The sequence below is a fragment of the Myotis myotis genome, unplaced genomic scaffold (genome assembly GCF_014108235.1).
Source record: "Myotis myotis isolate mMyoMyo1 unplaced genomic scaffold, mMyoMyo1.p scaffold_m19_p_6, whole genome shotgun sequence".
Taxonomy (NCBI): Eukaryota; Metazoa; Chordata; class Mammalia; order Chiroptera; family Vespertilionidae; genus Myotis; species Myotis myotis.
Genome location: NW_023416368.1, coordinates 60,116,145 through 60,140,009, shown reverse-complemented (window position 1 = coordinate 60,140,009; position 23,865 = coordinate 60,116,145). Strand labels below are relative to the sequence as shown.

General features: G+C 38.9%; 2 protein-coding genes across 10 annotated transcripts in view; both read left to right on the top strand.

The window, feature by feature from the left end:
• The window catches only part of KLHL2 (kelch like family member 2), an 80,583-nt gene extending 76,356 nt beyond the window's left edge, over positions 1-4,227 (top strand). For 6 of the 9 annotated variants that reach the window (XM_036312378.1, XM_036312379.1, XM_036312382.1 and 3 more), the window contains 2 exons: positions 1,822-1,965; positions 3,106-4,221. In XM_036312378.1, coding sequence (XP_036168271.1) covers positions 1,822-1,965; positions 3,106-3,134 — 173 coding nt within the window. In that variant the 3' untranslated portion in view covers positions 3,135-4,221. Of the gene's footprint in view, positions 1-1,821; positions 1,966-3,105 lie in introns of all 9 variants that reach the window. The other 3 variants (XM_036312376.1, XM_036312384.1, XM_036312377.1) reach the window with 2 other exon arrangements.
• A 1,933-nt stretch (positions 4,228-6,160) lies between these two features.
• On the top strand, positions 6,161-23,521 carry MSMO1 (methylsterol monooxygenase 1). The gene is made up of 6 exons (XM_036313401.1): positions 6,161-6,318; positions 14,565-14,850; positions 17,985-18,133; positions 18,888-19,014; positions 20,139-20,293; positions 22,423-23,521. Exons 2-6 carry the CDS (start codon positions 14,596-14,598, stop codon positions 22,613-22,615), a joined length of 879 nt encoding a protein of 292 aa, XP_036169294.1. The 5' UTR covers positions 6,161-6,318; positions 14,565-14,595; the 3' UTR covers positions 22,616-23,521.
• Positions 23,522-23,865: the final 344 nt, after the last annotated feature.

Below are 23,865 nucleotides of genomic sequence, written 5' to 3'. Positions count from 1 at the left end.
GAGATCCATATTTATTAACTTGAGTAGATGTCCAAGGTATATTGTTTGGAGGAAATGGGTGAGTAATAAAGTAGCATGTGTATTATGAGCTACTTTGGGATTTAATGCAAGTGTGTATTTATGCATAGAAAACAGTAAGAGATCACAATTTCATGGTCATTATTCTAAGCAGTATAGGATTAGAGGTGATCTTTTTTTCTTTATACTTTTTTAGATGTTTTAAATTCTTGCAAAAAAACCCATGAGTTATCTAATAATAATGAAATAAATAATATTGCTCTCCCTTTTTGAAGGAGATAAAATAGTTAACCAGTGAGTATAGTAATTAAAATTTAGAATCATTTTTATCTTCTACTAAAACATAGGGAACCCCCCAAAAAAATGTATACATACATTGAATGATTATGAAGTCAGTGTTGATTAACATACAGTTCATTTTCAAAATTTGAAAGAATCCACAGAAGTGAATAATATTTTTGTCAACAAACTGATGACCCTTCTGGTCCAGGCACTGCTATAATGCGAAGCAATGTTATAGCAAACATCAAGAATCATTTCGTTGGGTATTTGTATGGTCTCAAATTCATCAACTGTTCTAGTTTTGTACCATAAATTTTATCTTTTAGGTATCCCCATAAAAAAGTCTAGTGGATAAATTTTATTTGTTCAAAGCTTAGTCTGGCTTCTCCCGTTATTTCAAATCAGTTAAACATGAAAAGGAGTGAAAATTGAGTTATCAGCTGTTAAAGTGTGTATACACCCTGTGTCCCCAAAAATTGTCTACACACTTTGTAATTATAAAGGCAGTATTAGTACTTGAACTGCATTTCGTATAGCATTTTAGGATGAATTTCCTTTGTTCAAAGCTTAGTCTAGCTGAAAAGAAAAAAATGTCAATTGAGTCATCAGCTACTAAAGTGTGTATACATGTTTTTTGGGATACCCTTTACAATTTTTCCTTAGGTTTCCCTAACAAGTTGACTTTGAGTTACTAAACTTATTTGACCTTAATTTTTTTCTTTTTAATAATAAAATGTGGATTAACCTAGTTTCTAACCTATAAAGTAAGATTATTGTGAAGATTAAATAAAGTAATGCAAAAATAAGGCAGCTAGCCCTAGCCGGTTTTGCTCAGTGGATAGAGCATCGGCCTGCAGACTGAAGGGTCCCAGGTTTGATCCCCATCAAGGGCTCATGCCTGGGTTGCGGGCTTGATCTCCAGTAGGGGGTGTACAGGAGGCAGCCAATCAGTGATTCTCATCATTGATGTTTCTGTCTCTCCCTCGCCTTCCTATCTGAAATCAATAAAAATTAAAAAACAAACAAACACAAAAACATAAAAAAGAGACAAAAGAAACAACAAATCTGAAATTTAAAAAAATGCCCTGACCGGTTTGGCTCAGTGGATAGAGCATCAGCCTGTGGACTGAAGGGTCCCGGGTTCGATTCCAGTCAAGGGCATGTACCTTGGTTGCGGGCACATCCCCAGTGGGGAGTGTGCAGGAGGCAGCTGATCGATGTTTCTCTCTCATCGATGTTTCTAACTCTCTATCCCTCTCCCTTCCTCTCTGTAAAAAATCAATAAAATATATTTTAAAAAAAAAAAGAAATTTAAAAAAATAAAGCAGCTACTGCATAAATGACACAGTAGGAGCTTAGAAGTGGTATTAGACTCCCATATAAAAATAATTCCTTCTCCACCATCTTCTCTTCTTGCCTCCTTTAAGAAAGTGTCACTGGATCACCTCACCAAATGTGTAGGGATATTCATATTCATCTCAATTTTTTAAATAATTGCTTTTTTCTCTAATTTTTTAAAAGGCGTTTGTGCTGTCAATGGTCTGTTATATGTAGTTGGAGGGGATGATGGCTCCTGTAACTTGGCATCGGTAGAATATTATAACCCAACAACTGATAAATGGACAGTTGTGTCATCTTGTATGAGCACAGGGAGAAGTTATGCAGGTAATAATTGTTTACTTTTCTTACAGTCTTCTATTACAATATAAAAAATTACACCATTATGATTTTTACATTAAGAATGTTATAAGAAGAAAGCCTTTTCTCAAAGTATATTTTATTTCTTGTTCTTAAAACAGTATTGGATGTGTATTTTCTGAAATAAAGCAGTGGTATTCTTTTATCATTCTACAATCGTTTGTATTTGAAATTACAAATCTTTCCATTGCGGGATCATATACTAAAACTTAACATGGCTAATATCTGTGTGCAGTGGAGTGGAATTCACTAGGTAGCAAGGCTTCCATTACTCAGCTACACAAGAAATTTGAGCCCTACAACATCCCCTTGGCAGGGCTTGTGTGATAGGATTCTAGAGAGGCTGTGAAATAACTTTTCTTACTTAGAATAGCACTGGTTAAATTTTAAAATATAATTTTGGTCCATGCTCGTAGTAAGAGAAATGGTAATTCTCTTTATTAAATATATTGAAGAGTCTTCAAAACTGTATGTTACATATTACTCTGATGATAGGAATTTATATCACTATAAATATTAGAATGTTTCTATAACCTTGACATATTGATCCAGTTGTGGTGAAAAAAGTTTATACTAATTTAACCATCACTACTGTTTATATATCATCCAAAACAACATCTAATAGAACTATATACAATAACATGACTGAAAATTAGGAAATTTTGTTAAAGTTTCATTGAGATATAACTGACATAGAATAAATAGCATAGATTTAAGCATACAATTTTATTAGTTTTGACATATGTATATACCCATGAAACCAATACCACAGTCAAAATAATGAAAATAAGTATTAATCACCCCTGAAAGTTTCTTTGTGCCCCTTTGGGTGTGTTTAGGTGGATTTTAGTGTTTTCTGAGTAAAATTATTTTTCCTTAATTGTAACTGCAAAGAGCAAAAGAGTAATCTGGATTAAATAGTCTGACATTTTGGTCTGTAACTAAACAGATCTCACTGCAATTTAAATTAAAATGATAGTACTTTTGATACACTATGATTTGTTCAGACCCTGTTTGCTTGAGTAATAAAATAAAGAATTCAGTATTTTCTCAGATATACAGAATGCTGCCTGTAACTTCCGTTTTGTTCTTCATTTCTTTGCTTAGGGGTCACAGTTATTGATAAACCGTTATGAGCCCGAAGGACATTTTTGGCATATTTATACATGAGAAACAGACTTCAACAAGTATTTCTGAAGTGACATGAGAATCCAGCACTTCTCCACTTGTAGCTGCACTTTAAGTCTCCGCAGAAAATAAGATCGGCTGCCTTTAGAGGCCTCAGATTCTGAAGATTATTTTTGGTAGAAGCACCGTGTAGGCATTTTCTGCAATGAGCAGCAGCTGACTGAATTTTAATAAAAAACCTGGACTGCAGTACTTACTCTTCAGTCTTTAGACAACAGTTGCTTTCATAAAGACTAGTTATCAACCTTGAACGACTGGATTATTTTGTGAAGGAAGACAAAAGAATATGTGTTGTAAAATTAATTTTTTCTTTATTCCTTCTGGAAATCTGTATACACAGGAACTGAAAATCTTTGAACAGGTATTAAGTTCTATGTAAGTATACAAACTAGTTGAGGGATAAAACTGTTTGCTTTTATAAAATATCTTTGATTACATGAGTATAATAAATGGTGTGCATAAAACTGTGTGTGTATATGCTTTCCTTTAAATATGTTTGAAAAGATGTTTGAAACTTGATTATACTATTTATAATTGGCACAGTACTTTGAATTATGCCAGTACTACATTGTAAAACAGAGTTGTATTTTTTGATATTTAACAATGCTTAATACTTTAAAATGCCACTTCTGAGGAATGAACATGGTGTAACACACTTGAATATGTGTGATGCCAAACTTTTTAAAAATAAAATGTAAAGTATGCTTATTTATTATTTCCTTCCTTTGGTTTAATTTTGGTCATGTTTTGGTGTGTATTTTTAATTTTTTTCTTAAAGTAACACTTTGGCATGATCATTACTGCAGGTCTTTGATGAATATAATGAATGTATGGAATTCAACTGAATTTGCATGGTCTTAAGAATTTTTTCCGTGTGTATAAATTTAGCTGCTATTAACAGAAGAGAGAACTTTCTGCGAGTAGCCATGTGTGTTGATCAGATACAATTTTTCTGAGGTCTTCAATTAATCTCACTTTAAAAATGACCAAAACATGTCTTTCTGGAATTACCTTTGAATAAAAGTTTGTATGTTATTTGTTTTACATTGTCCTTGATTTTTATCGATTTAGTTTGATTTTAAGGAAGTTGCCTGCTCAGCTTCTCTGTTCTTTTGTAAAATTTGCGTTTTCTAACTTCACAAATCAATACTTTTTGTTTGTTGCCAAAGTAACCTCTTAGGCAAGTCTCTTAAATCAGTAACTGAAGTCACTGGAAATTGTTCTCCAAGAAAAAGTTACCTCAACTATTCAAGGAGAAGTCTCCCAAGGACTGATGATATTTTAAGTTTTTATGTTCCTCTGTCCCTCAAAGGGCAGGACACAAGATAAAGATAACACAAATAGCATTGGACCAAAAAATCAAAGAAAAAATACCTACTCTAAAGAAACATTTTGATATAAAATAAAAGGAACTAAGGAAATGGGAGTTGGGGAGTGGGGTGGACAGGTGAGGTGCTGGACACAAGAGGGGCAGAGAAGGAAGGGAGAAGGACAGGAGGTGATGGGATATGGTGGCTATTCCTCAGGAGAGGAATTTAAAAGGTTAGCATGAGCTTGTTGCCAGAACAGTCGGGAGGAAAGAATTGTAACTGTGATATGATACCTATTTAATATAGAGTATTCACATTTAAACATAGAACCATATTTATTTTTTTATTCATTTTATATAACAACAAAAATTGTATTTCTCACAATTCTGGAAGCTGAGAATTTCAAGATCGAGGCACCAGCAGATTCAGTGTCTAGTGAGAACCCACTTCCTGGTTCACAGACTGTCTTTTTGCTGTGTCTTCACGTGGCTAAGGGATCTCTCTGGTCAGTTTCATAAGAGCACTAATCCCATTCATAAGGACTCTTAGTCCCTCCTGACCTAACAGCTCCAAAGGCTCCAGTTCCTCATACCATTACTTTGGGGATTATGTCTCCCTCAAATTCTCATGTTGAGTTCGGGGGCAACATAAACATACTGTCCATTGTAGAGATGTTTAGAACATAGTCTGACCCCCAAAGGGATTTAATACAACTGCTTCCAAAGCTCCCCTCATCTTTAACCACATCTAAACAGTCTGATCCAGATCCTGGTACAAAAAATGAGAAAGCAAAAACCCTGCCTTCTGCTAATGACCTGAGACCACAACGAGTAACAACCTGTTGATCAATTGCTGCAGAAAGTATGCCAAGACCCAAATCTTCATTTTTCACATACAAATTTCAGCAGCACTTAGAAAATACTGGCCTGGCCAGTTTGCCAAGTGGTTAGAGTGCTGGCCTGGGGCCCAAAGGGTTGTGATTCGATTCCTGGTTAAGGGCACATACCTTGGTTGTGGGTTCAATCCCCAGCCCTGGTTGGAGTGCTTTGGCAGGCAACCAATCCATGGGTGTGTGTCTCTACCCCACACCCTACCCAACCCCCGCACCAGCCCCCTTCCACTCTATCTGAAAATCAATGGGAAAAATGCCCTGGGGTGAGGATTTAAAAAAAACAAATTCAATAGGTCATTTAATGTAATTATCTGAGAATATATATATTTGCTTTTAAAACAGGTTTATTTTCTCCTTATAAAACTAATAGATAGCATGGAGCACCCAAGTGTTTATCATCTAAATTGATGATCAGTTATGAGGCTTATTTTTTTAGGTAAAAGGATAGCATAATCTTACAGAGTGATATGCTATAAGCCTGCCTCCCCGGGACAGTGCCCGCACCTGCTAAAGTTCTGGAGGAATCCCAAGTTGCCATGGCGACGACTCCTCGGCCGCACGAAGCCGTGTCAGTGCCCGTCCCCTCTTGACGCTCCATCCTCTGCCCCGCCCCCGGGCGCGCTGCGGCGCCAATCACTGGCTGGGCGTGTGGGTCTCACTATCCTCACTCCATCCGGGGAGCCAATGGCTGGGGCCGGCAGTCATTCGTTTGCGCGAGTCGCACGATGCCGGCCACCATACAGACCAGTCACAGCACCGAGAAGGCGGGACGGGCGCCCTCACAAGCCAATAACAACAGAGAGAGCCGCTGCACACTCCCTCATCCGGGAGAGGCGGGTTCCTGCCTGGGCCCCGGCACCAGGTTGAATACGGTGAGCGGCCGTCTCCGGGCGAGCATCCTGGTGAGGGCACCGGAAGAGAAGATCGTAGGTGAGGAAGGGGGAATGTCGGGGATCCGGCCCTGAACTCTGCGGGATTGAGGGGAGCGAGGTCGGGCGTGGATGCGCGCTCAGGGCCGGGTGGGGGCACCCCTTACCCAATGTGAGGGCGGCGAGGAGCCGGAGGGGAAAATGGTGATGCACCCGGGCTGAGGCTTGTTTCTTGCCCTTTAAGAGTTTGCGGTCACTGGAGGCATTAGGCTACCAGTGGTTCTCAACCTTCTGGCCCTTTAAATACAGTTCCTCATGTTGTGACCCAACCATAAAATTATTTTCGTTGCTACTTCATAACTGTAATGTTGCTACTGTGATGAATCGTTAATGTAAATATCTGATATGCAGGCTGGTCTTAGGCGACCCCTGCGAAAGGGTCCTGCGACCCACAGGTTGAGAGCCGCTGCTAGACGATAGTTACAGCACAGGATGAGAGTTTTACAAAACAGAAGCATTGCAGGGGAGACCAGATCTGGTGTGTACGTGCGTTGGGGGGCATGGGGTGCGGAAGGGCGGCTAAGAGGAGGTTATGATGGGTGGGTGGGAGTGGGATAGGAGGCCATCCCGGGTAAAGGGTTGCCGTTTCCGTGGGCAGAGAGAGAGAGAAAGCCACAGGAATGGTGAGAAGTCAGATGTGGTGGTTTGACGTGTAGGTTGGAGAGGAGGAACAATGAAGGGTGGACAGGCTTGGCGGGGCGTTTTTTCTTTTCCATAGCTCAGCGGTTCTCAACCTGTGGGTCGCGACCCCTTTGGGGGTCGAACGACCCTTTCACAGGGGTCGCCTAAGACCATCGGAAAACACATATATAATTACATATGGTCTTTGTGATTAATCACTGTGCTTTAATGATGTTCAATTTGTAACAATGAAATTGGGGGTCACCACAACATGAGGAACCGTATTGAAAGGGTCGCGGCATTAGGAAGGTTGAGAACCACTGCCATTGCTGAAGGCCTTGGTCTCATATTCCTAGGGGAAGCACTTTTCTTAAACTTTACGTGTTGTGAAAGGGGTGGACGCTCCTGTTTTGATAGATCCTGGCATGAGCCTCAGAAGTCGGGTTTAAAAGGGCAAGCCGGAGGCATGGCAAGGCCAGGTGAGGGCCCTGGAGCAATCCGGGTTTACCTAGGAAGGTACAGGGTACGGCATTAGCTGGCGGTAGTCAGGGACAGCCAAACGTCAAGGCTTCCCAAAGGATCCGCGAGGAACTACATTTCTTTTTTTTCTGAGGACCTAGTCAGGCTGCTCAGAGCAGGTTTCCAGTCCATCCGGTTGTCCAAAGAGGAGAAAAAGCAGAAGAAAGTTCACGGTTTCCCTTCCCCTCTCCCCTTTATTTCCTTTCTGTATTTTGCTTTTGTTCAGTTGACAGCAACTGGCCCCATTTTCCTCGCTTGTGTATGGAGAGTCAACTCCCAAATGTGAGTTAAACCAGGTGTGTCTATACTGGGTGAGTGTTTGAGGACCTTACCTAGTTAGCAGCGATAGGGGAGACTCAGAACATTGTCAGAGATGACTGAACAGGTGAAGGTGCAAGTCACAAAATTAGGTGTTCATGGAGGTGGATCGGGAGTATTTGGGCAGGGTTCCGAGGCCAGCTGCTGAACTTTTGGATCTGTTGAGTTTTATGCGCCTCTGCGCTGTCTAATTGGAGCTGGCCTGGGTAGTTAGAACCTGGGGTTTAGGGGAAAAGGCTGGAAATAGAGATTTTGGATATTAGGAGATTTTTACAACAGGAAATAGTTAAGAACACCAGGAAAGGGAGTAAGGAAAGCATCCTTGGAAACTTTCCAGCCTCAGTGGTCCAGTCTTCCTTCCTCAAAAGCTGTCCCACAAACTAACTAAATCAGAAAGGGCTGTACTCTTTCTCTCGTCCTGGTTTAGTCTTTGGGTGGGAAGTTCCCTCCCAAGGGTTCTCAACCTTCCTAACGCCGCGACCCTTTAATACAGCTCCTCGTGTTGTGGTGACCCCCAACCATAAAATTATTTTCGTTGCTACTTCATAACTGTAATTTTGCTACTGTTATGTAATGTAAATATCTGATATGCAGGACGTATTTTCAGGGATCGCCACCCACAGGTTGAGAACCACTGCAACATCCTCTTATTCCCCCCACCTCACCCAGCATGACTCTCTTTGTATCTGGTCTCCTCCCATCGTGCTCCAGGTCCAGTTTAGAAAGTATCGTTCTCTAGGAACCCTTGCTGGTCCTCCGTGTTCTCCTAGCACTCAGTGTTTCCAGCCCTTTATTGCTCTTATCACATGCTTTTATGGCAGGCTGGTGAATTCTCTGATTTCCTCACTAGATTTTATGTTTGTGAAGTCAGAGGTGAGAGCAGACGCTAGCACAGTGGCTGCAGCTGGTAGCACAAATTCAGTGGGCGTGAATACATGGGGATTCCAAGAACCAAGAAAGGAACGTATTTCAGGGAGAGAGATCTCAAACCTTCCAGACTGGTTGAATAAAATAAGCTCGAAGGGATGTTTGTTGGATGTGGCAGCTAGAAGATCCTTAGTGATTTTAGTAAGAGTAGATTGAGTGTAGCGATGAGACTAGAAAGCTGACTGTAGTTGCTGGAGAGTACATGGGAATGGGAAAAGGAAGATAGCCCGTGTAGAATACTCTTTCAGGAGACTTGGGTAAACTGTAGGAATTATTCTCCTCTTACTGTAATATTTGTCTGGTGCGTTACTATGTCTGGTTAAAGTATAGCTTACTGGATGTGCTGGGGTCCAACCCCAGCAGGTCCAGGGGTCCCCAAAGGTGTGGACGGAGTCAGCGAAGAAGGAAGGACATGGAGACAGCATTCAGTTGATCAGCAGCCCAGTCAGTTTCTCTAGCCAGGATCTGGTCTGGATCTCCAGAGAGGTTCTGCTTAGGATCTCCAGCCAGGTTCTGTGTCCATGTTCTCTTGCTAGGTTCTCCAGCCAGGTTCTGCCCAGGTTCTCCAGCCAGGTTCAGTCACCAGGTTCTAGTCAGGTTCTCTTGCCAATTTCTGTAGTCAGGTTCAGCCCAGGATCTTTTGCCATGTTCTCTCCAGCGAAGTTCTTCTGTCTCTAGGCTCTGTGTAGGTTCTGTCTTCTAAGTTCTGTCTTCCAAGTTCTGTGTTCTAAGTTCTGTCTTCTCTTGGTTCTGTCTTCTAAGTTCTGACTCGTTACATCTGTATTTATACCAGTTGATTCAATCCTATCAATCTCTATTACAAAGGTTAGGGCGTTTCTTATCTCCATTCCAGGGAGTAAAGATTATGTAGCTTAAGCACGATTGTTCGTAGTTAAAGTGATTGATTACCCGCCTGGCACTTAGTTAAGAGGTTTTATTCCCTCCCTAACTTCAGGGGAAAATCCCTACCTGGGGAAACAACCTTTCTCAGAGACCTTGGTTAAAACACATAGTGCCAAGAAGGTGAGCAAACATATTATTAAGAACAGTATGCCATATATGCCAGGTCCCTTGAAACAGCAAGCATGGACTGGCTCCCGGCATGGGTGAAAGCATAAGCTTCTCCACTTAGCGTTTTTGTAACTTGGGGAAGTTGCATGATCTTTCTCAACCTGGAGTTTATCATTTAGAAGATGGAAATAATAAAAGTACCTAGTTCATGAAAGCGTGGTAAGGATTAAAGTCTTGGATATATAGAGGACATGTATCGCACTGAGAGTGCAGTTCCCGGCACATAGAAAATGCCCGATAACTGGTAGCTTCTTAGCATCACTGTGTGTCAGGTCCTGTGCTAAGTGCTTCACATGCATTCTTCCTTGAACCATTGGAAGAACTGTTGTTATTCTTTTCCCCTTTTTCAGCTTTCTTGAGGTGTAACTGACAGATAAAATGATAAGATATTTTAAGTGTACATTGTGGTGATTTGACATTGGGAAAAGATTCCCTCTATCTAGGTCCTATTGTTGTCTATATTTTGCAGATGATAAAACAGGCTCAGAGAAATTACATGACCTCATGAAAACCGAGGGTTGGAATTTTATTTTGCAATATAGAAGATCTTTGAAGATAATCTTGATATGAATTGGGAGCTAGATTGCAAGTAGTTGAGCAAGTTGTGTGGGTGAGAGTTAAGCAGTCAGAGGCTTATGAATTCTTCTTTAAGAAAGAAGTTGAGCCCTTGCCGGTTTGGCTCTATCGCTCAGTGGATGGAGTGTCGGCCTGAGGACTGAAAGGTCCCAGGTTCGATTCCGGTCAAGGGCATGTACCTTGGTTGCGGGCACATCCCCAGTAGGAGGTGTGCAGAAGGCAGCTGATCGATGTTTCTCTCTCATCGATGTTTCTAACTCTCTATCCTTCTCCCTTCCTCTTTGTAAAAAATCAATAAAATATATTAAAAAAAGAAAAAGAAGTTGATTGGTTGGTTCCAAGAAAGAGAAATGGGACATTGGCTTGGGGGAAAGGAGGTAGAGGTTAGAAAAGTTTTCCTCAAGAAAGGAAGACTTGAATATGTTTTTAAACTTGAAGGCGGATAGACTCCGTGAAGAGGGAAAGACAAAAGATGAGAAAGGTAAAGTGAGTGCTGGGCAAGTTCTTGATGAGGTCAGTTAACACAAGCCTTGTCATTCTTAGAGGAGAGGGTGAGTGAACCAAGAGAAATTTTGAGCTTGGCATGGCACAGGGTGTAACAAGATAGTCTCCATGGTATAAGTCATTTGAGAATTAGTCAGACAAAAGAATAAGGATGCAAAGTGAAGTCAGACCTGAGGAAGTTGGCTAAGCTTCCCAGTATCCTCTATGAGGAGTAGGGTAAGAGGTAAATTGGGGTAGGGGAGCATTGTAAAAAATAATAAGAGTGCTTCTGAGGTTTCAGATATTTATTGGTCCATCCATCATTATTCATAAATCAGGAATAGCAGTGAGCATTTTTAAAAGAGTGATACTCTTCATAAGTTTCCCTATTTTTTTATTTGGTAACCTATTAAGCTTATTTATTTTATAAGTAAACATGCTCCTGGAAAAAATTGTAAGAAGGTATAAAATAAGTAAAATTTCCTTCTTCTCCATAACAACCTCTCATTGTGTGTGCATAATAGGGGTGCACACACACACCCCTAATACCTCTTTTTTTTTTAAATTAAATCTTTATTGTTTAGATTATTACAGTTGTTCCTCTTCCCCCACTCCCATAGCTCCCCTCCAACCAGAACCCACCCCACCCTCTGCCTTTACCCCCCTCCCCCACTGTCCTCATCCATAGGTGTACGATTTTTGTCCAGTCTCTTCCCGCACCCCCCCACCCCCCTCCCCCACAGAATAGTCCATTCCCTTTCTATGCCCCTGATTCTATTACATTCACCAGTTTATTCTGTTCATCAGATTATTTATTCACTTGATTTATAGATTCACTTGTTGATAGGTGTGTATTTGTTGTTCATAATTTATATCTTTACCTTTTTCTACTTCTTCCTCTTCTTAAAGGATACCTTTCAGCATTTCATATAATACTGGTTTGGTAGTGATGAACTCCTTTAGCTTTTTCTTATCTGTGAAGCTCTTTATCTGACCTTCAATTCTGAATGATAGAATTGATTACTGGGTAAATGATAGAAATGATTACTGGGTAAAGTAATCTTGGTTGTAGGTTCTTGCTATTCATCACTTTGAATATTTCTTGCCACTCCCTTCTGGCCTGCATAGTTTGTGCACCCCTTTGTGAGCTTTGTGCACAGTCTTGTTGTAGTTAAGCCTTGATTGTTGTAGGTATAACTGGGAGGAATTGACCTCCAGGCCTATTGGCTGTGAGAATCAGCTGTGTCTACAGTGGGAGAACTTCTGTGCTGGAGACACCCTTATGGGGCAAGACTTGCTTCAGTGGGGCTTTGGTGCTCACTGAGTGTGTCTCTTATGGATCTGAGGAGTTGTAGTCTGGATGGTCCCACTCTGACCACTGGGTACACTGGCTCTTGGATCTCTAAGGAGGTGCTAATTTAGCCTCTGCTTGAGGCTACCCAGCAGGAGCTATGGAGAGATCTGCAGATTCCTCTTCTTTGTTTGGGGTTTGGAGGTGCCCAGATGAGGCCCAGCTGTGAAGCAATGCAAGCTGCTGTGGGGCCTTGGGCCTTGTTTTGGATGTTCTGGGTCTATCTGACCCAGCTGCAGTTTGTTAGGTAATTTTAGATTGCAAAGGGCCAGGCCTTTCATATGCAAAAGCCACTGGGCACAGCTTGGGTGGGGTGGGGTCTCGGAATCAACAGGGTGGAGCAAACAGCTATGGCTGCTCCTCAGTCCTACCCTAAGAGGCCCCGTGTCTCAGTGTCCCAGTAATCGCTGCAAGCACCTCTGAGAGAAAGCCACCCTCGAGTTCCGACCGATGCCAGACAGTCCAGTTTCTCCCCGTATGAGTCTGGGTCCCCAGAGACTTGCCCGGAACTGGATTTCGGAGCAGCTTAAGACTCCCTCCCGATTGAAAAAGACAATCGTGCCCTCAGTTGCCAGCCCTTTCCAAGTGCACCTCCTCTGAGTCTCAGTGTGCTTTTCTCTTTCCTTCTAGTTGTAGAATTTCCACTCAGCCAGCCTTCCTGTGGTTCTGGATGATGTCCATTTTGTCTTTTAGTTGTATTTTTGAAGTGGTTGTGCAAGACAGCAATTCCCGGTGTTTACCTATGCTGCCATCTTGGTTTCTCTCGGAAAGAGTAGCTCCCCTAATACCTCTTGATCCCCTTTCCTAAAGATCTCTACTCTGAATTGTTCCCTGTGTATCCTTCCATTCATTTTCTATATTTGTGTGTGTGTGTGTGTGTGTGTCTTTGTATGTACATATATATGCATGGAAGTACATAGATAAAATGCATATATTTTTTACAAAAACATAAGTGGGGCTCTTGTCATACATATTGTGCAACTTGCTATTTCACTTAATACTTAATCTTTTTAAAAAAATAGTTTTTATTGATTTTAGGGAGAGAGAGAAACATCGACTGGCTGCCTCCCACATATACACCCATACCAGGGATGGAGCCCGCAACTTGGGCATGTGCCCTGACTGGGAATCGAACCAGTGGTCTTTTGGTGCATGGGATGATGCCCAACCAACTGAGCCACTTGGCCAAGGCTTAACAGTGACTCTTAGATATCTTTCTAGGTAGAACATATAGATCTTTCTTTTAAGTGGCTATTTTGTTACTTTTCTCTTTGTTTTTGCTATTATAATCAGCACTTCCTTCAGCCTTTGTGTATCAGTCTTTGTACACTTGAGTGAGAAACTTGCTGGGTCAAAGGGTGTACTTATTTTGAATTGTGTTAGATACTGTGATTCCCCCCCCCCCCCCCCAAAGATGTACTTAATTCTGCTCCTCCTCCCCCCTTCCCACTTCATCACCAATGTGTAATGGTGCCTGTTTCTTCAAATTATTGTCCTTAACAATACTGGGTACTGAGCCCTATGTAATGTAAAGATTTTTGTTTTAGGGTATATTTCCTTATTTGAGTCCAATTGAACTGCTTGTTTGTTTAGTGAGCATTTGCATTTACTCTTCTGTGAACCCAGTGTTAATGGCCTTTGACTTTTTCTTACAGCCCTTTGTCATAAGTGGTAGAGATATTTTTCGAATTTGTCATTTGATCTTTGACTTTATAACTAGACGCCCAATGCACGAAATTTGTGCAAGAGTAGCAAGAGTAGGCCTTCCTTCCCCCGACTGCCAGCACGGGCTTCCCTCTGGCACCTGGGACCCAGGCTTCCCTCGCAGCCCTAGCTTCATCTCTGACTTCATCCGGAAGGTCATCCGGTCTGATTAGCATATTATACTTTTGTTACTTTAGATTATCTCTTTCTTCCCCAATTAGAAGTATATAATTTTTGTGTAGTCATATTTGGCAGGCTTTTTCTTTATAGGTTCTTTTTGGTTTTTTTTTTGTTTTTTTTAAATATACATTTTTTTATTGATTTTTTTACAGAGAGGAAGGGAGAGGGATAGAGAGTTAGACACATCGATGAGAGAGAAACATCGGTCAGCTGCCTCTTGCACACCCCCCATTGGGGATGTTGCCTGCAACCAAGGTACATGCCCCTGACTGGAATCGAACCTGGGACCTTTCAGTTCGCAGGCTGACGCTCCATCCACTGAGCCAAACCAGTCAGGGCGGTTCTTTTGTTTTAACTACATGTTTAGGACCTGAGAAATTGGTGCTAGTAGTGGTTATTTTAAAAATTATTTGAAGATGCATTTTTAAAACTACTTTCTTAGAATTGTTTGACTTGCATTCTTGCTTATTTATTTATGTACTTATTTATATTTACAGAATTAAAAGGCTGTGTGCAGAGATTTGAAAAATGGCAACAAATGAAAGTGTCAGCATCTTTAGTTCAGCATCCTTGGCTGTGGAGTATGTAGATTCACTTTTACCCGAGAATCCTCTGCAAGAACCATTTAAGAATGCTTGGAACTATATGTTGGACAATTACACAAAGTTCCAGATAGCAACATGGGGATCCCTGATAGTTCACGAGACCCTTTATTTCTTGTTCTGTTTACCTGGGTTTTTGTTTCAATTTATACCTTACATGAAAAAGTACAAAATTCAGAAGGTGAGTATGATGGACTTGCAATGGAATATTATCATTAGTGTTGAATATTTTTAAAGTAATTATAACTTTGTTTTGAGAAACTCTAGATCAGGCCTGTCAATAGAAATATAATTAAGCCCCATAAGAAATTTAAATTTTTCTGTTATAATACATGAAAAGGTAAAAAGATATAGGAAAATTAATTTTAAGATATATTTTACTTAACACAGTAAATCTAAACTTTTATTATTTCAACAAGTAATCAGAATTAAAAAGTACTTAATGAGTTGATAGCTCCCAGGAAAGAATCTGGACCAGCTTATTAGAGAGAGGATTTATCAGTACTTGGTGAACCCATGATAGTTTCTAATGCTTACTGTTTACTTTTCTAAAAAGTCATGCCAGGCTCTGGCCAGTTAGTTCAGTTGGGTTAGAGCATCGTCACGATACTCCAAGGGGGTTTGATCTCAGGTCAGAGCACATACAGGAAGCAACATGAGTGCATAAATAAGGGGAACAACCAGTCAATGTTTCTCTCAAAAGAGAAAAAAATCATGCCACACTATTCTTAAGGGCACACATAGCCTTGGTAGAAAGTAGATATGTTGAGAGTGTTTGTTTATCTGTGGAGACTAGTTTGCACTCACTGAGTCTATGTGGGTTGGCGTTACTGCACACATTCTCTCACACTCTCAGTTTCATTGCCTTTCCCAGGGAGTCTCACTTTAAGCCAGCGCTGGTATTGATCTTCTTTGGGGATAAGTACAAGGAGTCAGGTGCCCATGGACTCCAAGCCAAAGGAGAGAACAAAAGTAAAAAGGGGAGGGAATAAAAAGGAATGTGGCCCACGGGAGAGTATCCTGTTTCCCTCAATTGAGGACACAGAAGTTCCAAAATGCTTGTTATAAAATGTCCTGCCTTGAAAGGGAGGATTCAGTTTGAATGTCTTAAGTTCATTCTTCTGGGTGTTAGGGGTGACTCAGGCTGCCCTGTATCACCCATTGCTTTGTTCATACGGCTGATTCATTATATCCCTGTATAGTTGAGTCATTGGTCAGAGGTGTAAACCTTCTCAAAGAGAGGAAAACCTTTTCCAGTCATTGTTTTATGATTGGTTTGATGGCCAAAGAAAGGACAAGCAATCATCTACAGTAGTTGGTTACTGGTATTTATGAACAGAGATTAAAAGGCTGGGTAGTGTGGCCTCAAGTCTGTCCTCAGTATTTCTTCCTTTAACTTTTACAACCAAAAAGCTTTGAGCTTTTTTGATACTAAAATAAATTGAGATGGTAAATTAGTATAGGTTCTCACAATATGCCAGGATTTAAAAACAAGTTAAAAAAAAAAATCACTGCAAGTTACTTACAGGTTTATGAATTTTGAAGGCAGATACCCTGAAACATTGAGGGTACAGGAAGAAGTTGCTATTGGTGATGAGACAGCATTAAAGACTTTCTGCTTTCAAAGAGAATAGACGGTGTGACAGTTAATGCACATGTGTGCTAATGAGGGGGAAATTTTATAGGAATAAACAAGCAATAAAGTAAACCTTGTAGGATCTATTTCTTTTTACAAAGTCACACATTTTAATAATTCTCTAGGAATTTTCCTCACGGATATATATAAAACATTCTTTCTGAAGTCCATGGCCTAATAATGATATTTTTCACATGAGAGTGCAGTTATATATAAAGTACTATATGGTAAACTCTGATATTCCCCTAGGTGTGAGTTTTTGATTATCTTTTAAAGAAATTTGTGTGTACTTTAAACAGTATAATGAATGATTTTATTAGTTATAGTTGATTAATTTTTGTGTTAATTTCTGTACTACATAGGTATCAGATTCTAGTTAGGATATTAAGTCTGTTAAACATAGTTTCTATGGGAAATAGTGCCATTGCAGGCCCAAGTCGGAATTTCCCATTTATTTTGTCCCCAATCACAGACTGAAAGTTTGAAGGTGTAGGGTGATAATGTTCAGAATAGAAATAGAAAGACAATTATAAATGATCTTATCTAATTTCCTCATTTTATTGTTGATAAAACTGACTTATAACTTGTTAGTGGTGGCCCTGAGATTAGAGACCACCCAGCTCTCTGGATTTCTCGATTGCGTCTCAGTTTCATGCTTTTCCTTTTTTTTTTTTTTCTTCTTTTTTGGTCAAGGAAGGTAACTCTTAAAGAGTTTCAAAAACAGAACTGGAGGCCTAGATTTTAGTTAGTCCCAGTTCCTATATCATTCTGGGCAAGGTAGTGGACCTCTTTGGGCTTCTGCTGAACAATATTTCCCATACTTGAGATGTTGTGGTTCAGTTGAAAAAAATTTCATCAGCAGCTTTCTGAATTTTTAAGTAAGGACATTTAAAACAAAGTAATAACTATTAGCATAATCTTTATAAAACCCCAAACAATTTTCCTTTGTAAGTGTAGCCCATTGAATTGAATCAATTTAGTTTTTTAAAATATTGCTTGTTAGGTGAGTAGGTGTCCTGATGAGATTTAAATGAACATTTTAGTACATTGATCTCACTCATTTTGACTTTAATCTTGGAACTTCTGTGGGCAGTTGCTCTCCATTCTTTGGAAACGACTGGACACATCTCTGAAGTTCTTCCAGCTCAGAGAGTTTATAATTCTGTTATTGTATATAAACAAAAATGCACTAATTTCTGGGAATGAATACTGCCAAATGTCTGGAAGCATTGATTTACCTGTGTAATAATGGCTTTCAATGCTGCTGATACAATTGCTTCAATACTTGGAAGACCCAACTGTAATCTTTGCATAACACATTTCTTCTCTGTCATTTCTGATACAAGAAGTGAATGATCTGTGGGCAGGAAAGACTGGAGAGTTATTCATTCTATAGTGCTTCTTCTTAGGTTTGAGATCTTATGTTCGTTATTCATGAGTTTGTTTATTCACAATTTCTTCACCTAAATTGGTGATGGTAGTTGCCAAGAATTTAGAGGGGAGGATGTTGTGATTCCTGGGCTTTAGTTACTGTAACATAGTAACTGTAATATAGAATTCACAAAACAGAATTAAGGTCTCATTAACCAGTAGAGATAAAAATAGGAATTTACTTCTGGATACCAGGCTAACCTGCTGATAACAGACTAACACTCAATATTTGTGCCTTTTCTCTGTAGGATAAACCAGAAACATGGGAAAACCAATGGAAATGCTTTAAAGTACTTCTCTTTAATCACTTTTGTATCCAGCTCCCTTTGATTTGTGGAACTTACTATTTTACAGAGTATTTCAACATTCCTTATGGGTGGGAAAGAATGCCAAGATGGTATGTAGATACAAACAATACTTTAATATATGTAAAGATTTGATTTGTTTGCTCAGTCACAGTTTGCTGTCCAATTAAAATATCCTTAACGTTTATCTTTTTTCTTTATTTGTTTAATGTTTGTTTGTTCTAAACTTTGGAAGTAAATAAAATGGAGAAAAGTAAATCATAGTAGAAACTTAGAATGTTACCATTTTTAGGTCTTTCTCTACTAGTATTTTAGTGCAATACTTTATTTGAAGGTGCTTGTACTAAGAAAAAAAATTACATTTTAAGTCTAAAGGGAATGAAAACGTTGAGAATAGTTTGAGAGGTTTATAAAAAAAAAATGTGTCGCCCGGCCGGTGTGGCTCAGTGGTTGAGCATCGACCCATGAACCAGGAGGTCACGGTTCAATTCTCGGTCAGGGCACATGCCCAGGTTGTGGGCTTGATCCCCAGTGCAGGAGGCAGCTGATTTTGATTCTCTGGGTATGAATTTTGTTTCTTAATTGATTTTATACCTGTGATTTTTTTTTTTTTTTTTTGAATGAGTTAGAATTGATATAGTGGCCAGTCTGTTCTGTTCAGCTCTTCTTCTGGGTGGTGTAATATAGCTACCTTGTGTCTAAACACTTTTGAGAATTTATTGATTAATATGTCCAATTGGGTCAAACTGTAAAGTGGGTATTTGGTTTTATGTATAGCTCAGGCAGTGATCCCCAGTAAAGGTCTAGATTGCACTTCATATTCATGATAGTATTTTCATCTTATAGGTATATGCTTTTGGCAAGATGCTTTGGTTGTGCGGTGATTGAGGATACCTGGCACTATTTCCTACATAGGCTCTTACATCACAAGAAAATATATAAATATATTCATAAAGTTCATCATGAGTTTCAGGTATGTTAGAATTATATTTAATACTTTTTTCTATTAGAGGCAAAATGTTATGGTGTGCGCATGGGGTTAGAAAATCATATACTTGACGAAGTGTTCCCTTGATATTTCTAGTACCTTTCTGGCACCATACATAATTATTATAATATTATTAACTGTATTTCCTAGGCTGTACATATATCCATGACTATTTTGTAACTACCAATCTGTATCCTCAATCTCTTCACCTTTTTCACCCAGTTCCCCAACCTCCAATCCCCTCTGGCAACAGCAGTCTCTGTTTTTATGAGTCTTAAAAATAGTGACTTTTTTTCCTTTTTTTATCAAAACTGCTTTGATTTGTCAAACTGGTTCTATTATGTTCTACATTGGTATGCTAAATCAAATATTCCTTTCTTTTTTTTTTTTTTTTATTATTAATCCTCACCTGGGGATATTTTTCCATTGATTTTTAGAGAGAGTGGAAGAGAGAGGGAGAGACAGAAAGAAACATCGGTGTGAGAGAAACACACTGATTGGTTGCCATCAAAAACATTAAGATATTTTTAAGGACATCCCTACTAGACCTTTTGATGTTTGGTAGGAATTAAATTGTTTTTAATTTGAGAATTGTTGTTATTGTTTACATATGTATGGCTAGATATACTATTTTATATATAGAAACAATATATTTATAAAACAATATTCGTAAATAAATTAGAATATATGTATACAGATTCTCCAGAGAAAAAGAAAAAACAGGAGATACACATACACACTCAGATTGTGGGGGCTGGCAAGTCTGAAATATACAGGGAGACCGCAGGCTGGAAATTGAGGTAGAGTTGATGTTACAGTCTTGTGTCTGAATTCCCCAGGGTAGCAGGCTGGGAACTCAAGCAGGGTTTCTGTATTGCAGTCTTGAGAACTCCTTCCTCTGAAACCTTAAGTCTTTGTTTCTAAGGCCTTCAACTGGTTAGATGAAGGGTAATCTTTACTCAAAGTCTACTGATTTAAATGTTAGCCACATCTATAAAATACCTTCACAGCAACATCCAGATGGATTGCCCAAGCAACGGGGCACTGTAGCCTAGCTGGTGTATAAAATTAACCATCACAAAATATTAAGGAATTGTTCTCTGTTTTAGGCTCCATTTGGAATGGAAGCTGAATATGCACATCCCCTGGAAACCCTAATTCTTGGAACTGGGTTTTTCATTGGAATCATGCTTTTCTGTGATCATGTAATTCTTCTTTGGGCATGGGTGACCGTTCGTTTGCTAGAAACCATTGATGTCCACAGGTGAGCTCTCGTTTCTGTTCTCCCATGAGGTATCATAAAATGTCTTTATTTTCATGGTCATAAGATTATATTTAAGTAGGCTAATAGAAGTTAATCTTGTTAATATTGCTATTTTTTAAGAAAACAAGAGACATAATCATTGGTTAGATTTTTTTATATCCCTGTCTATGGCTGTTGTCATTTTTATAGGGAGAATAAGTTCTTTTGGTTAAACGAAATGAAATTTTGACGTGCACTTCAGAGCTGCCCTTTAAAAGGGTCCCTGTTTACATTCTCAGTGGAAATATGTAAGAGTGCTTTTCCTCCCTCAACACCCTTCCAAGCCTGGGCAGTACAGTCTTTTTCATGTTTGTCAATAAGAGGGCAAAGAGCTTTCAGTGCTGTGTTGGTGTGCATTTCTGCAGGGACACATGAGGCTGTGCATCTGTTTGTGTGCTTATTGACCAACAGTATTTTTTCTTCTTTGAGTTACCTTTTTATGTCCTTTTCCTATTTTTCTATTATATGTCTTAAAAACTACTGGTTTGTGTAAGCTTTGTTAGCTATATATGTTCTAAATAGTTCTTTGCATCTGTCATTTGAATTTTAACTTCTGATGGTTCTTTTCTAGTTTTTAATTTTCCTGTAGTAAAATGAGTCATTTTTATGACTCTTGAGTTTCACACCTTGCTTAGGTCTTCCTGAAACACTGTTCAACTGAAACTATTTGTGTGTTTTTTTTTAAAGATTTGGTTAAATACAATTCAGGATTAGCAATTCCTTTATCCTTCTGTAATGAATCTAAGACTAACTCTTATTTGAAAAAAAACACATTGAATCATTTAGCCTTCACTAAATAAGAATATTTCTAGTCTCACTGCCTAACTCTGATGAAATCACTACTTTTAATATTTACTTATTTCACTTTTTTTCTATCGATTGGAAGATATTTTGTGGTAAGTTATTTATATTTAATGCCTTTTAAAATGCCTAATCTCCTAATTTTTTATTATTTTAAAATTATATATTCATTGCATTTTGACCTGGGACTTATTACCATACCCATGAAAGCAGAACATTAAATTCTAAGAATTATTTTTAAAGCACTACTAGGCAGAGAATATTCTTCTGTAGATAAATTGTGAGTGATGTCTCTTACATTCTTTCTTTCCTTTCATTGTTCTTTTCTCTCTTCTTCCCTCTCAGTCTTCTAAAGAGAGAGAGAGAAAGATTGGGGTGATTTGGACTGGTATAATTCTGTCTGTCAGATTTCAGATATATATTGGGGAAAAAAGAGGATACTCTAAATGATATTCTTTTAAAATCACATGTGTCCCTCCACCTACAGAAAGCACACTCATATTTTCATTAATCCTGGTACATTTAATTCCAACTTGTCATTGACTAGAGTAAAAGAAGTTGTAATAGTGATTCACAGGTCTATCAAGCATTATAGATTTGATACTCGTTTCATATAATTTTCCCCCCCAAAGGCTATGGTAAGAAAGCTCCTCCTCTAAAACAGGAAAGAAAAAGAATTTATGAAAAATCTATTCATTATTATAATGCCTCTCTTTCATCTCCTGATAGTCCTATCTATTAAAGACAGAATATGCAAACTGACTGTCACATCATCACAAAAAGATGGCGGCGCGCCCAGTTCTTTCAGCCCAGTTGGGGGGTAGGCGCACGGTGCAGCCAGACCCACCCTCAGTCCCCCAGCCACCCAGGGCTGCCCGAGGCTCAGGTAACTAGGGCCGGCCGAGGCTTGCGCTGCCGGTAGTGGCAGCAGCAGAGGTGTGATGGGGGCGTTGCCTTCCCCTGATCACTGGGTCGCCTCCCGCCCCTGAGGACTCCCAGACTGTGAGCGGCCGGGCTGAGGACCTCCCCCCTCCACCAAGTGCATGAATTTTCATGCACTGGGCTGTTAGTATAATATATAATTTCCATTGATTTTTTTTTACATTTTAAAAAATTTCTTAGTGTTTTCTGGAATTTGCACTATTTTCTCTTGTTTGTGTCTTTTGTAAACATGTCAGAAATAAAGTGACCTAGGTAAAGTGGAATGTTGTTTGAATTAGTTAACAAACATATGACTATCAATGAAAGTGCCAATTATTGCTTCATAATCTTTATTACTTTTATTGCAGTGGTTATGATATTCCTCTCAACCCTTTAAACCTCATCCCTTTCTATGCTGGCTCTCGGCATCATGACTTTCACCACATGAACTTCATTGGAAACTATGCTTCAACATTCACTTGGTGGGACAGAATTTTTGGAACAGACACTCAATTTGTTGCCTACACTGAAAAGATGAAGAGTGGGAAAAAGACTGAGTAAATATTTATGTAAATCTTCCTAAAGATATAGATTTTCCTGAATTAAAACTAGTAGCTAACTCTGCTTCCGGGGAGCAGAAATAAACGTGTGTCTTGGCCGCTGAGTGATTTTAAAAATGAACAACTTTTATCTTCCTAGTGGGAACTTTTTCTACTTTCCATTCCAGTTCTGTATGTGTAGGAATAAGTAAGGACGTTTTAAAGGCCATGTTGTTAACCTTACAAAAAGGTTTTAAGTATTAGAAGAAGTATTAATCTATGTCTTTTCCCCAGTAACACCATAGGCCTGAAGTGGAAATAGCTCTTTAAATCTTTTAAATATATAATGAGCACTTCAAAAACTACTAATAGTGGATGTTGGCCTTATATTGAACTTGTGACATTTTTTTAGAGTTTGCCTAAAGATCAAAATATCATAGGTTGAATGACATCAATTGATACATTTGAATGAGGCTGCAAAATTAGGACTAGCCAGCACCAGAATTTCCAGTCTTCTCTGGAGCTGACCAGTTTGAGGTGATTTTCTTTCTTTTAGAAGGCCTTTTGGATTCCAGTGTACTACTGGCCTCTGTAAATTAGGGTATTTCTGAATTGATGTATATGGAATATTTTCGTCTAAAGGTTTTCATGCTTCTTGAATTTTTAAAAAAAAAAAAATGAAGCTTTATTCCTGCTCTTTACCCTTTAATTTTTGTAAATCAGGTTTTTATTACACTTAAAGCTATATCTTGAAACTTTGTGAACTGACTTGTATTTGCACTTTGAGCTATTAAAATAAATGTCTGGTTTTTTTGTCTGATTACCTGGTTTCCAGTTTTGAACATCAGTTGTCACTTCTTATATTATTCTTATAAGGAAAAGCACAGAGATGTTAAATTATTGTTTTGCAATAAAAGGAATGATTTTATTTTTTGTAAGTGCTTTATTTGCTAAACTTTTCTTGACAGTTTCAATATGTATTTATCAGGCTGTCCATTGTGGGAAATATCATTTACCTGTTTCAGTAGAGGGTATTGAAGCAGTTTTTTTCTGTACTTAGAAAATGTATGGAAGAATAGAGCTAAAACTTTTTAGGGCTGACTTAATCTCACTTATCTAGATTCTAACTCAAATCGAGAGCTGATTATTCTAACTTACTGAATTGTTATTTTAAAATTTAGTTATTTTTCTGATAAGTTCCTTTCCCTGAAGACTTTGTACACAGTTTTGAGTGAGATTGCAGTGCTGGTTTTCAGTATTTTGCAATACTGT

Coding starts and splice junctions, on each gene's coding strand:
- MSMO1 (XM_036313401.1), top strand. CDS start 14,596: ATGGCAACAAATGAAAGTGTCAGCATCTTTAGTTCAGCATCCTTGGCT. Junction 18,134..18,887: donor TGGGAAAGAATGCCAAGATG/GTATGTAGATAC, acceptor TTCATCTTATAG/GTATATGCTTTTGGCAAGAT. Junction 20,294..22,422: donor GAAACCATTGATGTCCACAG/GTGAGCTCTCGT, acceptor CTTTTATTGCAG/TGGTTATGATATTCCTCTCA.